The sequence below is a fragment of the Watersipora subatra genome, chromosome 5 (genome assembly GCF_963576615.1).
Source record: "Watersipora subatra chromosome 5, tzWatSuba1.1, whole genome shotgun sequence".
NCBI classification, from domain to species: domain Eukaryota; kingdom Metazoa; phylum Bryozoa; class Gymnolaemata; order Cheilostomatida; family Watersiporidae; genus Watersipora; species Watersipora subatra.
The window spans coordinates 53,138,098-53,153,801 of record NC_088712.1 but is presented as its reverse complement, the minus strand read 5'-3'; the positions used below and the strand labels follow the sequence as shown (position 1 = coordinate 53,153,801).

Genomic DNA, 15,704 nt, shown 5'->3' with positions numbered 1-15,704 from the left:
ATCAATCAATCAATCGGAGACACGTTTATGGTTATGCATTGTGCACTAAACTGAAAATGGCAACGTTACCCAGCTTATAATCTATGGGCAGAAATCGGTCCAAGTGTACCAACCAGCAACCTGTCATGCTTGTGGTATAACTAACTGCATGCTCAACTGTGATCAATCACTTGGGACTATATCATGTGAGATGTTACTAATATTGTGGTTAGCACCAGGTTTGATGTTTGGGCTTCTCCGAGAAGTCTGTGTAACAGTTATTGACATGAAATTATGTAATAAAACAGTGATAGTGATTTTTAGTGTAAATCTATTGTGAGCAACTCAGCCAAGCAGCCATATGGACAGAGAGCAAGACTGCTGACGTAATACAAACATACAATGAACTCTCCGGAGAGCACAGACAGACAACTCCTGACATATTTCAATATATACTTCATCTTAACGAAACAGCAGGATTCAGCAGTTAGAGAAATAATTTATTAAGTTATTAATATTCTTAAAATAAAATTGTAACGTAATATTTTGTAGGGTCAAATGAGTGCAACAGTAAAAGCAATGTTCATCTTTCTCTCTCATCTTCTGCTGATGCAGATCTTGCTTTTTTTAACATTCCCTAAAAAGAAATAAATGTTCATGAAGAATTTACACTGCATAGTTTTCAGGAAGTTTCAAGGAGTTATGCTCCCTATGTGTTGACAGTGGCAAAATCTTTACAATGGCCAGTTCCTTAGATTGGGCTTGGCAACATTGCATTGCATCAATAGCAACTACAGTTGACAGTAAACACTGACTGCCTTCCTGCCACTTGTACATTTAATAAAAACCTACACTACCTCAACAACTAATAGATGTTATAGGAACGAGCATAGTGAAAGTACCAGGAACAACCATCTCACCCTAAATTTAGCAAGTAACATTGAAATCATTTCATGCCAACTCAGTTCGCTAGTAATCCTTAAATATATTTGGTGACTGGTAGCCCCAGTGAAAAAAGCAAGCGTGCTGTAATTAAATTAAACCTTAGTATTAAAAACCTAAGGCTGTTGTTACTTGATGACATGGGAAGTAGTTTAAACTAAACAGCAAGCTTTTCCCATTTACCACAACGCAAAAGAATCTACCTGCTATGAGTGCAGATTGTCTGTTGTTGAATGTCCTTGATTTATTTATTGCCCTTCTTCCCTGCTGCCCCTCCTTGAGCGCGCGGGGGAGTTACAGGCCGCCCGGAGTTGATTCCTCCGTACTGGTATTTTGCTTTCTTTTCTGAAGGTTTCAATATCTGCACAGAAATCATTCAAACCATATAAATATCAAATGAATTCAACTCGACCTAAATTCTGCACACAAGTTTAAAATAAATAGAACTAAAGGCAGCTACCAGAGTCAAGCTATGGCTTCCTCAACCCTTGTCCTTCTCACAATAAAAAGCTTATGTACAGTTCTTCATGTCACAGTAATGGGCATCCTTAGTGAAACACCAGTACACGTACCACACAGGTTTGTCACAGTAATGGGCATCCTTAGTGAAACACCAGTACACGTACCACACAGGTTTGTCACAGTAATGGGCATCCTCAGTGAAACACCAGTACACGTACCAAACAGGTTTGATGTATGATCGTATTCTACCTCACCTTATGATCAAAAATTGAGAATCAATGAAGCCAACTTCCATACTGTCTGAGTGAGTGACATGTCTTAGACTACAAGCTCTTTTGTACCCACAAAAGACTGTGAACTAAGGCTAAGCTCAACCGCAGTCATCGCCAAAAGTTAACCCTCCCTTGTCCCATAGACATCATCACCCCAAGTTTTAGCAATAAAATAAACTCTACTGGTCCTGTTTATTGCAATATTAGTGATCAATTTAGAGTATTGCAACTGCTATATATAACAATAAAATTCCACTAATCAGTATTATAGAACTTCAAGTGACTCTAGATGCTGATGATATTGTTTTTGTGCCAGAAAACTATTTTAAAAGATTATAGAATTTTCCACGGAACAACTTGATATCCAGATATCACATAGCAGACAGTAGAGATGAATGAGCCAAAACATAAATGATGTAACAAAACGATCGAAGTGTTAATAATTTTGGCAATGACTGTTTGAGCTGCCCGTGGTAATATATATACACATACACGTGCAGTGCGCCCTCAGGTTACGATTACCCTGTTATACCATTTTTCGCCTTACGAAGTGGAACATGATAATTCTATTTTGCCATATGAATTCAACAAAAATTTCATTCCATATTCAAATTTGGCTGTTGGTATGCTTATTACGTTGAAATAACAAAGATGCTGATATGCTGTTCGCCAAAAACCTTCTCACAACGCCTGAAAGAGATTCGATGACCAATTTTTCTCAGTTGGCATTCCGTGGGCGAAAAGTGATATGTAATAATTTCCCTTCAAAACCAATAGCAAAGTCGAGTTGCGATCCCTTCAAACAGAGGGTCAGGGATCAGACAACTTCTCTTAATCTGCTAATAAAAATCCATTTCATTACGAGAACGGCATCAATAAGGCTTTTTTGTCGAATGAGGTTGAAAAGGTTTTAATGAGGTTTGCTACAAGTTATAGTGAAAGGTAGCAGAAAACCGTGTGATAAAATTTTAGCGATGAAAAAGTTGGAAGTTCAGTAAAATAGTTAAACATAAATATGTGTATTGGAACTTAGCTTGAAGTGTGTGTTTAGTAAGCTAAATTCAAAGTTTATGTCATACGTCTGTCTCGAAGGCACTCCCTACGGTATGTACTGCACATAGTACATTGTAACGTTACACTTTATTGTCGCATCATAACCACTAAATACAATACAATTACTGTAGGTAACTATAGTTACTAGGGTTAACATTCTATTTTGTTACTAATTTTTAATATGTGTACAGTACTTATACAAAACTTTGGTGATTTTTACAAGAGGATGTTTGCATTATAAAGTTACCATGGGTTTCTATGCCCTCTGTGCGATATTTTCGCTACTTGATGCCACCCCTGGAACGGATTAAAATCATAAGGCGAGGCGTAGTGTATATGTATATTTACTAGGTGAATGCCTGGCGTTGCTCAGGTAATAAAAGTGTAGTCTTTGCACAGTAAATTTATGTTTTATAGAAAATATAACAACAGTTACCATTCTCACTTTCAAACTCCATATCATGAGAAAAATGTTTTTTGAAGGTCAAATAAATTAAGCGAAAAAATAAAACAAATGTAAAGGTGTTTAAAAGTAAATGTATTACTGTAGTGACCTACAGTAACTTTAATGTATTTAGTGGTTATGATCTGCAGGAAAATGTAGCATTATAATGTACTATGTGCAGTACATACCGTGAGGAGTTCTCACCTTCAAGACACACATATAACATAACCATTGAATTTAACTTAAAAATTAATTCAGCTTACTGAACACGAAATTAAAGCTAGGTTTTAGTATGTATTTTACTAAACTAAATTCAATTTTGTCATAGACTAAAACTTTATGACTTATCTGCCTCCAAATTCATTTCTATTATAACATACAACGAATAACGCTGAGATAGCTAAAATAACTGAGATGGCGAGCGATGCTTTTTCAGGCGTCGTGGGAAGGATTTCAGCGAATAGCATATAAACATTTTTTTCCTAAGCAGACTGTAAATTTTAATTTTGAGAGAACCTTTTGCTGATAACGCATGGCGAAAAACAAATTTATCCTAATATGGCGATGCGAAGCATTGCGTTTCATAAAGTAAAGCAAAATAATTTTATAACAGGGGCATCGTAACCCGTGGACGCACTTTATTAATTATTAATTTAGCGTGTGCATTTGTAAAAAGCTTATACAGCATATGGTTAGAGTGATGGGAATGGTAAGAACGGAGTAGCCTTGTGGTTAGGTGCGCTTGTCTACAAACCTGCAGGTACAAGGTTTGCGAGTTGAAATCCAGTAGGAAGTGTATTTTTCATTCTTAGATTCTAATCTATTCAGCTGGGAAGACAAATGATGACAGACTTTGAGATTTATAGATATAAAATATATATAACGCAAGGGAAGACAAACCTGAAATGAGCACATGAGTGTTTCATCTACGCTCATCATTCCACCAGCATTATCAAATTCTCCACAATAGTTGGGGGCTGAGAACAGGGTCACTAATTGCCTTTTTGCAAAAAATTCGTATCCGTCCTCAACAACCTAGAAAAACAACAACACTTCAAGTATTTTTATTCCCCAACTTTGTACCTACTCCATAATTGCTTTCTGATTCTATAAAAAGACTGAGTTATTAATACACGTATAGGAGTGATGTGAGATCACTTGAGGGCCTGCCAAAAGTGTTACGCAAAGCTGATAGGCCATGACCAATTAGACATTCTTCTATACTAAATAGCAAAAAAGGGAACTTTTAGAATACTGTAAAACCTCTAATTGAACGCCATGGCGCTCTATTTCTTAACCCTCCTTCTATAATAGTGGTGGTCAAATAGTAGCAGCGTTAGAATAGAGATGGCATCCAATTACAGGTTTTATGTTAAGCTATGCGAAGGTAACAGGACACTGGAGAGTATATTTAGAACAATCATATCCAATCCTAGTAATAAACATGTACGCACTATATGGTCAATGAAAGTGATATTTTTATGCCTTTTTTAAGTAAAGTCGAGTCTGCAGAATTCAAACCCGAAGGGACCAAGTCAAATAGCTTGAATTAACCAGAGCTTGAATTAGAAGAGCCGTGCTATACCTTGTAGTCTACATTACCTTAATCAATCATGCAATGTTGATCGTCTGTTACGCCCTGTGAGTTCTCAATGCATCCTGTACTTGTACATGTAGAACTGAATACTGTATTTTTTAATCCAAGTGTTAATGATTTACTCGATAGAAAAATTACCCGGGTACCACAGATAAAGTATGTATGTATTTTATTGATCATATATGTTTAATCCAATGTACGTACATGTACAAAATATTTACAGACACAGACTTATTAAACAGGAAAGTTGGTGAATTGTGTTATCAGAGTATGTTTCTGAACTTTACAATGTACACTATTTTCAATGTAGAATTTCTGCTGATATTGCTCATCAAGTCTAGCAGGGTCTTGGCTGGCAGAATCTTTTACTATCTTTTAGTTTAAATTAGCCAGACTATTTACAATGGTAAGTGATATAAAGAGTCAGAGACCAGACTATTTACAATGGTAAGTGATATTAAGAGTCAGAGACCAGACTATTTACAACGGTAAGAGATATAAAGAGTCAGAGACCAGACTATTTACAACGGTAAGTGATATAGAGAGTCAGAGAAGAGACTATTTACAATGGTAAGTGATATAGAGTCAGAGACCAGACTATTTACAATGGTAAGTGATATACAGAGTTAGAGACCAGACTATTTACAACGGTAAGTGATATAGAGAGTCAGAGAAGAGACTATTTACAATGGTAAGTGATATAAACTCAGAAACCAGACTATTTACAATAGTAAGTGATATAGAGAGTCAGAAACCAGACTATTTACAATGGTAAGTGATATACAGAGTTAGAAACCAGACTATTTACAATGGTAAGTGATATACAGAGTTAGAAACCAGACTATTTACAATGGTAAGTGATATACAGAGTTAGAGACCAGACTATTTACAACGGTAAGTGATATAGAGAGTCAGAGAAGAGACTATTTACAATGGTAAGTGATATACAGAGTTAGAAACCAGACTATTTACAATAGTAAGTGATATAGAGAGTCAGAAACCAGACTATTTACAATGGTAAGTGATATACAGAGTTAGAAACCAGACTATTTACAATGGTAAGTGATATACAGAGTTAGAAACCAGATTATTTACAATGGTAAGTGATATACAGAGTTAGAGACCAGACTATTTACAATGGTAAGCGATATACAGAGTTAGAGACCAGACTATTTACAATGGTAAGTGATATAAAGAGTCAGAGACCAGACTATTTACAACGGTAAGTGATATAGAGAGTCAGAGAAGAGACTATTTACAATGGTAAGTGATATAAACTCAGAAACCAGACTATTTACAATGGTAAGTGATAGAGAGTCAGAAACCAGACTATTTACAATGGTAAGTGATATACAGAGTTAGAAACCAGACTATTTACAATGGTAAGCGATATACAGAGTTAGAGACCAGACTATTTACAATGGTAAGTGATATAAAGAGTCAGAAACCAGACTATTTACAATGGTAAGTGATAGAGAGTCAGAAACCAGACTATTTACAATGGTAAGTGATATACAGAGTTAGAAACCAGACTATTTACAATGGTAAGTGATATACAGAGTTAGAGACCAGACTATTTACAATGGTAAATGATATAAAGAGTCAGAGACCAAACAATTGTTTGAATTGAGCAGAAATTCGAATTATTCAGACTCCACAGTACTTGCGTTACTTGGAGGTGGGTCTAAATGATATTATGTGGCGCCACTAAATGATTATTATTATAGATTGCATGTGATAGCTCCTTTCTATGAGGCACCAAATACAACATTGTTTTAAAGACTGCAATCGATTGCTACACTTTTATGTTTATAATGCTTATGATAGACATCAGTGTTGAAAATAGGCACCCTTTTAAATCTGTGACCTTTAACAAATTGTAGGGATGAGGGTAGAGATGATTAGCATACAATTACCATACTTTTCAGACTATTAACCACACTCTTATATAAGCCGCATCCGCTTTATTTAAAGGTTGACTCGCAACAAAATTCACATTACAGTAATTTGGTATGAAAAGATTCACCATGTCTTACTCTGCTGTGTTGTAGGTGCAAAATATGTGGGAATCTGATTACAAGCTCTTAATAGCTCAAAATCTACTAAAGCTTTGTGGAAGTTTATCTTTAAGCATAGACTAAGAACCAAACTCACAAAGAGGAAGAGTCGCTTTACTGACTCCCATAATGCTTAGATGTGTTATTGTAACTCCTGGTTAACAGCGATTGTAGGAGATATCACAAACCCTAATTTGTTTAAAAGTGCACATGAAAATCTTAACAAAGGAACATCGATTCAGGAGTGAAAAAACATAATTTGCCAGCCCCAAGCTTTCAATGGCTCCTCTAAACGAAGACCTTGATAGTCAAGATAAGCACCTAGCGATAGAGTCACACGATCAACTATCTGGGTTGATTTTCTTTGTTGCCATGACAATTCAAGTAAGAATGTTTTCTCCTAATGATTCTAAGGACTGCTGTTACTCAAGTTGATAGTGAGAGCACGACTCTCTACAGACACGACAGAGCAGTCTGATCAAAAGTTAAAGTTTATCTCCACTTTGATCTTTACGAGCTATAGAATGGAGTTTACGAAAATGTCAAATAGATAAGATTATGTAATAATGCGTAAGCTCACACTGACTGATTAATAGATTTTTATATAAATAATTGTTGGAAATTGAAATAATTGTTGCAAATTTTGAGCTGATTGCAACCTTGAATAAATTGGCCTAAGAGAGCTGTAGCTCTAAAACCTTTGTCAACCATCAACTCTATGTAATCCCAGCCAATATCACAGCAGATAAAATAAGTTTTGAGCACAAATTATACCTGATGAGCTCGGCAGATGAGGTCAAGGTCATGCCTATTCAAAAACTTGCTGACCACATCTGCACCAAAGGTGAACGACACGCCTCGGTCATTCTCTCCCCAGCCTTGAGTATCTTTGTCAGGGTCAGACCACAACAGGTCACATAACAAACCTGCGAAGCATTCAGCGGAGACTAAATAGTGAAAAGTGATAAGAAGTTATCATCTCATGAGCCCCTTGCTCCCATTGGCATATACCATACCAGTGGGCTAAAGGTAAAAAAGTTCTGTAATTGTGTGAAATTTCATGACTCCACCAGATGGAGCTATGTGTAAAAGTCAAACTTACCGGTATCAGGTACATCTGTTGGCCTCATTATTCGTCTGATTTGCTCCATTGATTGGAGATCTGGAGATAGACCTGACAAGATACAAATATATGATTATTGACTAAAAGATGGAGAAGTATTTAGTAATAATAACTAAGGGTCAGAGGGTCACCAAGGGCTCTCCCTCATACAGATTTCCGTCCATAGCAGCCTTCTCCACTAGATAAACTAAACCCGTACTTCTTGTCTGCAGAACTTCATATACACATATTCCATCAAATTCCCTTAATGAACTGTCTAGTTTCCCAACGTTTTACCTTCTATCGCAATTATCTAAAGAGCCAAAAATTTTGAAGTCGCAATGTAGGTCTCACAATCTCACAAATGTAAAATAAGTTGGTACAAAACGCTCTAAGTAGGTACAAAACCCTGTCAGCACATCGCACTCAATGATTGAACATTGTTATAATTCTGTAGAATGAAATTATTTAGATTCAAAGTTGAATGAAAAAAAAATTAATTCATCAGGGCTACCGGAGAAAATGGGACTAACTTCACAAAATGAATATTTAGCAAGAGATGACTTAACACCTGGATTTACTAGAGAATGACTCATAAGGGATTCGCTACTCACCTCCGTGGCAGCAAAAAATTTTCTCATCAACAATCGCTGCAATTGGAAGACAGTTGAAGCAGTCTGTGAAGGTTTTCCAAAGCTTTATATTGAAGCGCCGTTTACCTATAACAGAATGTACATGACTGTTGAGTGGACACAGATGTACATAACTGTTGAGTGGACACAGATGTACATGACTGTGGAGTGGACACAGATTTACATGACTGTTGAGTGGACACAGATGTACATGACTGTTGAGTGGACACAGATGTACATGACTGTTGAGTGGACACAGATGTACATGACTGTTGAGTGGACACAGATGTACATGACTGTTGAGTGGACACAGATGTACATGACTGTTGAGTGGACACAGATGTACATGACTGTTGAGTGGACACAGATGTACATGACTGTTGAGTGGACACAGATGTACATGACTGTTGAGTGGACACAGATGTACATGACTGTTGAGTGGACACAGATGTACATGACTGTTGAGTGGACACAGATGCATATAACGATGAGATTAGACAAAAAGAAATTGCTACAACAACCTAACTGACAGTAGATATATAATCATCATTGTTGGAATGAGTACTAGGGCCTGCCGATCCAGACCTAACTAACAAAGCTCCGACAGAGCCACTAATGAGGATGTCTTACAAGGGAAACAGTTATAAATTTTAAGCAGAGCCTGTGAAGGACACAGGGCTATTTATAGCAAATGTTAAGATGTGTGGGTGGATACATACGCCTTGGCTTGTTTTCTTTAGTAACAACATGGCTTCATTATTTTAATAATTCATTTGGCTATAGGAAATTCCACCCTTTGAGTGTGATTACGAATGTAAGTAGCATTTGGTAGTCAACAAAACAGCCTTGCCAACTAGACAGCACTAAACTACTCATACGAGGTGGCTTGCCAATAATTCATTTGTCTGGCATGAGCCAAGTGGTTGTTTGCTACAAGAAAAATTTCTTATCACATGGCAGTTTCAGTGGTTTGTACTATTTTGCACGTAGCTTAGCCCCCAAATGAGCCATATAATAAAAAGAAGGGCTCTCCATTTGATATCATAGAAAGAGCAGGTCATATACAGAGCTGACGGATAAAAGCGCTACACTGACAGAACAAAAGATGGCGTAAAGGGTAGTCAATTCAACAATATAAAAGATAGCGCAGAGCCACACCGCAAACATTAGGGTTGGATTAAAAAGCCTTTATTAAAACTTCTACTTGAACAACCTGCATAATATTTTGAAAATATGAAAAAATACTGGCCATGACAACATGAGATTGGAGAAAATAACCACAAATGTCAGCGATAATAACCACAAATCTATTGTCAACAGGCTGTCAACAGCCTGGAATCATTCGTATTTAAAGCATAAATATATATCAGAACCATAAAAATGGTGAAGTTAACTCATTGCAGTTCACAACTTCATATATCACAGTCAATCATATACTTACATTTGCCCTGACATAGGACTCAAAAAATTGAAAAAAATACTTGACTGAACATCTCAAGAAATTCCAACTAATTGCTTTCAGTGTTTTTGAAGCATCAGTTTGTAGGTAAAAGTGAGACAGCTAAAGGGTAAAACTAAAGAGAACATGGAAAATAAGCTGAGTTAATTTAGATTTGAGCAGGTCTATGTTGATGTGTATTTTCGGAGTATCTCTATTACCTATACCCAACCTACATCACACCTACACACCACCTACACCACACTTACACATCAGCAAAGCTACACTTTTTCTAAGGTAAAGTGACGATAAAATCTTTTTTATGGATCCCCTCAAAAATAGTTTATTTTTCTTTCCATATCTCTTTACATCTTTCTATAATTTATTTTTCATATTGCCAAGTGAAATTATCTGAAGTATTTGTGACCGAGTTATATGTTTTTGGACAGTGGTATAAATTAAAAGAATTTCAGTATATTCTTATGAAAGAATTTGATCTACCATTTTCAAATCAAATCATTTTGGACATCTGCAGCAGACCAAGGAATAAATTAAAATCGTAAGTAGAATTTGACTGCATATGCTAAACATTTGTATGCCGTGAGTTGGTCGGATGTAAAGGCTCAAGTAATTAATTAATAGTACATAATCTGACCGCATATGGAGAGATGCAGCTATGATAGTAATTCGTTCAATCAGACGTAAATTATGTTCATGCAATGCTGCCTGTTAATTTCCATCTAAAACTTTCTATTATATAGCAGAAAATGATGAGTAAAACAGAAACAAGTTGGTGGCTAGTAAGACAAGGACAAACCAGCCACCATCTAACCAGAGGAGTCCACACAGAAAAACCCGGCAGCTTACATAACCTAACAAACACAAAGACCCCAAACACACACAAACATTGCTGACTGTTGATACAGCAGTATCTTGTATTAACCGTGTACCGCTAAAGTGCAATATGATAGTGATTCATGACCAGTAGCTAATTGCTTGAGCCAATAATAGACGCCTTACAGTTCATTGGCCAATCACACAACAGCAATAAACCGTGCTTATCAAGCTCAAATATTTACTTGCACTCACAACTTAGAATAAGCAGTCTAGCACTACACACAGCATGGTGTAGAGGTCTCTGTTAAATACTAACTACGCACGCCTGACAACACGCAGATGTGACTACCTGCTGTTGTTACGCACACAGACACTACACAAAGGCCACAATATCCTCGCTAGATTTTCCATTTCGTAACTGAAGCATCGTATCGACGATCTGTTACAGATTAACAATTTGTGATGGAATAGTGCAGCTATTTGCGATCTCTCATGTCACTAAAGGAAAGCTACTACAAGCTAATGAGAAAATAATTTTATTACATGGAATAAATCAAACAAAATTAACTTCAGATTTCAATAGATGTAAGTTGAACATGAATTATTTAAAATACTTCATTCGCAGTTCCAATTGACACCTTTGTAATTACCACATCTAGGTAAGCGGACTCTTGAGCACACCTAAGAAACCATTTTTTAAAACGCTGTTGTTTTTGGAAAGCAAAGTTTAAATAATCATCTGGCATTGAAAATGAATAAAATGGAATCGGGCTATGCTTGTTGGGTATTACCTTTTTTGGGCAAATATAAATGAGTCACCATGACATTGTTAGCGCATGTCAACAATAGCGCAATCTAAGCAGTTGCATCGTATGTACTATGTTGAATTGCTCTGGTACTTTTACCTTTTTTGGTCTTGGACTATACCAATTGCAAAAGCTGCTAAAATCGCGCTCGCTAATACTTTGTTTAGCCAATTAAAAGCGTTTCGTCGACAATTCGATGTGCACGCATAGCTCTTGACAATTCTGTAAATTTCGGCTGAATAATTCTGTGTTTTTCGTTCATTTCGTGATGTCGGTCAGAGCCGACAAAAATATTGGCATGTGTGGCCGTACCTTTAGCCTTAGCCTTGCTGAAGATGGTGACACAAATGTGAAATCATGACTAATATTTTGTGAATGAAGTCGATGCAGGTTGTCCTTGTCTACTACCACGACAACCATGATAATCTATGTGTTAGTGAACATGCATTGACTGATAAAACTTGACATTTAAGCAGGTTTTGTAGCTACATTCTCTATAAGTAGTGTCTAGACAGCTTGTATTTGGTAAACTTGTTCATATGGTTAAATGTTTAAATTTTGAACATTTCATTGAATTGCTATACCAAAATACAATTTATTTCAGTCTAATATTTTTGTAAAATAAGTTATTTTTGTTTTTAAGAAGATACATAGGTATGGCTAATTCCCCGGTCTTTACTTTTAATCAAATCGCATCTTAAACCTGGGCTGATAGGTAATAAAACAGCTCCCTCAATCTTTCCAAATACATAAAGGAAACACACGCAACTTTACTTACATTCATCATAGAAGCCATAGATTCTGTTTATACTAGCACACTCGTGGTTGCCTCTGAGCAGGAAGAAGTTCTCTGGGTATTTGATTTTGTAGGCTAATAGAAGGCAAATGGTTTCTAGTGATTGCTTGCCTCTGTCGACGTAGTCCCCGAGGAAGAGATAGTTTGCCTCGGGAGGAAAACCTCCGTACTCGAAAAGACGTAGGAGGTCAGTGTATTGACCATGGATATCACCTGGAGTGAGAAAAACCCTTTTAATTGCAGAAAATCTCATAGTAAGTATTAAAAAAGTTAAAAAACCTAAAATAATGATATAATATGAAGCACCAATAGCATGCTCAATGATACTGGTTCATACCCAACTTTATGCAATTTAAACTGATAAATCTTTTGTACCCTAGGACACTTATATTTCGCTAGTATTTAGTTTCGTGAGTAGCATGCAGAGTAAAATTTCGCTGCAACTTAATGTCGCATCTCTGATGAGTGCGAAAATATAGTGATGTTAAAATAAATGCAGTGGAACAAACATAATTAGATTCCTCAGGTTCGGTTCACTGGTAAGAAAAATTGTTTGAATTTGGAGCTAGTTTGTAATTGTGAACCGCAAGTAGAATTGTGTGGCCGAGATCGATAATGCAATTTGATAGCTTGCTGCCATTTGTTTCTTGGACTATCAATGAACAAAGCTATTTAATTCCGCATTTTTGCTCGTTCGTTATGATAGTTTAGCTCATGCAATTTTCGCGAGAGGATGACTCCGCAAAAAACGCGAAAGTTAGATGAGGCGAATACATAAATGTCCTAGGGTAACAAACTTCAAAAGCTGAAAAAATAATACCAACTCAATACCAATATGTTACCTGAACGGAAATGACAAACACCAATGATGATAAATACTATGACACCACTGTAAAGAGAGCTACGTGTAAATCCATTCAACTTATGGATCTTTTCAACTTATGGATCCATCCAACTTATGGATGACTTATGGATCCATCCAACTTATGGATCTATCCAACTTATGAATAACACGAGAGTAGATGAACGGCAAAAATCACGAAAAATATTGCAACTCTCATCAAGTTTTCTGCTACGACAAAATTAGTGCAGAAGTTAAACTTTTATGCCAAAACCTGGATTACTAAAAAGGATGAGATGACTTCATCTATATGCAAAACAGAGTGTAATAACATTCTGGCATCGATCTATTTATTGGCAGCGAAGGAGCAGTTACTAATTGATAAACAATATAGGCTATAAATACTAACAAAAAGCGAACAAATAAAAAAATGCCATTCTCAAAAAGTGGAAGTCAAGTAAGCAATACTCAAAAACTTGAGTATTAAGCAAAATTAAAAATACCATTTATGATTTGAAATTAAAAATGAGCATAGTAATAATTTCTTTGATTTGCAAATGTTGAAAGTTGTCTGATCTAACTGATCAGCTAAAAACTTTCAGATTGAACAATAGTTAATAAGCTATAAAATCAATTAATTTGGAATGTACATAAGACATTGTATAAACAAGTGAGAGTGTATACAAATATACACAGAAATATAATGACTTCATGTAAGCGTGTCCATATATGGCATATGATTGGCATATAATAGCACTGATTAAAATTTAACAGTACAAAACTACTTCTTACAACATTATAAATTTGAACTACGTTTTTAAGCTTCTGTTCAACTATACGTACCGCATATTTTTAAAGGAGCTTCTAGTTCTAGCAAAATTGGCTGACTTAAGAATATTTCACGTGACTTCATGCACAATCCCCTCACTTCCTGTTCTGTCATCTGTACGGTTTTTCCTGGACGACATCCTCGAACTAAAATTACACATACAGCAAAAATATATTTTAGCAATAGTAGTGAGAAAAGTCTTCGAATGATAGCATGAAAAGATCACGTTAGATTTTAGCATGTTCATATAAACAACCTATACAAATAACTGATATTGCAATATATTTTTTAAGTACGACTACATCCAATTAATCTGAAACATTTATTACAATCGCACATTTTCCAATAAGACATTAGAATATGGAAACGGGTATAGTTCTTGCTCTAGACTAAACAATACCCAAATGAGTATGCTAGAACGTATCATAAAACAGTTATATTCCAAAAGCTTCTAAAACTATTGCAACAATTAATCTTAATAGATCATTAAAGACTTATTCTCGAAAACAAACAAAATCTATTTGTGCATAGCCATTCATGCCATATAACATTGATAAAAATTAGAGAACTGATAAATAATGGAAAGTGGCTTGTTATCCTCATATTTCAAAACTACGCTGTTATGATAAATACTTATAAAATCTCTTGTACTACTAAGCGTTCTGGCTAACCACCAACATGTTAAGGCATTAGGTACCTTCTAATAGACGAGCTATTAAACTATCAACATTTAGTTCCGAGTCAGCCATCTTGTTCGCCAAACTGACGTAATGAACGATCTTGACCTTATCCCTAGCAACAACGCTACGCGACTCAACGATATCGGACTAAACTTGCGATCGAGAATCTACAACTCTCAGTGCAGACCTGCGATGAATGCATGCGCGAACCACCACTATGCGGCTTCGTACAAATCCCGTACAAATGTCCAATAATGCGACAGTTTGCAATGCTCAACAATTCGCACAAAACACCATTTCGTGCATGGCGACGATGTTTAAAAAGCAAGTAACAGTGCTGACTATGTCATGGCAAAAAGCTGTGATAGCTAACTAATAGAAGACAGCATAAGCTAATAAGGCTAAGGTGGGCTGTGGCTATTTTTTTCAAAAGGTCTAACTGCACATATATAGACTTTGCCAGCAGCTACATTGTAGGTTGACTGAAAGTTTGATAGTAAAATGAGTAAACAGTGTAGAGAGAACATGCCTCAATGACTAGCGAACCTCTAATGATCAAAGACCTTAGGCTACAAATTGTTGTCCAAAGATAATAATAGGCAGACAAATGGCTTTTGTCAAAAACAAAGTTGATGAAGAAATCTTTAGATAACTTGAGTTTTGCTATACATAGCTTATGCTTACCAAAGGTATCATTCCAAAACTGAAATTAAAATGAAGCTCTGTAAGACAAGGCTCTGTAAGGTGGACCATAATTCAAGCAATTCTATAGTCTGATATAAAGCAGTAGGTCTGTATGAAAGACCCAATAATTCCCAGTTAGTATAGTAAAGAGGACACAGCTGAAATTACCCACTTGTCCAACTGCCTATCAAAAAAAGGCTTCACAATACTAACCCTAACAGATGGTTAATATTGTGAATACTCTTATGTACC

The 15,704-nt window shown here is 36.0% G+C and overlaps 1 protein-coding gene across 1 annotated transcript; it reads right to left on the bottom strand.

Moving 5' to 3' along the window:
* Window positions 1–458: 458 nt before the first annotated feature.
* Window positions 459–14,886, bottom strand: LOC137396660 (serine/threonine-protein phosphatase PP1-beta catalytic subunit). The gene is made up of 9 exons (XM_068082977.1): window positions 14,786–14,886; window positions 14,103–14,234; window positions 12,401–12,631; window positions 8,524–8,628; window positions 7,910–7,981; window positions 7,582–7,733; window positions 4,054–4,188; window positions 1,125–1,282; window positions 459–616 (listed from the first exon to the last, which is right to left on the bottom strand). Exons 1-8 carry the CDS (start codon window positions 14,835–14,837, stop codon window positions 1,166–1,168), a joined length of 996 nt encoding a protein of 331 aa, XP_067939078.1. The 5' UTR covers window positions 14,838–14,886; the 3' UTR covers window positions 459–616; window positions 1,125–1,165.
* Between the last annotated feature and the right edge of the window lie 818 nt (window positions 14,887–15,704).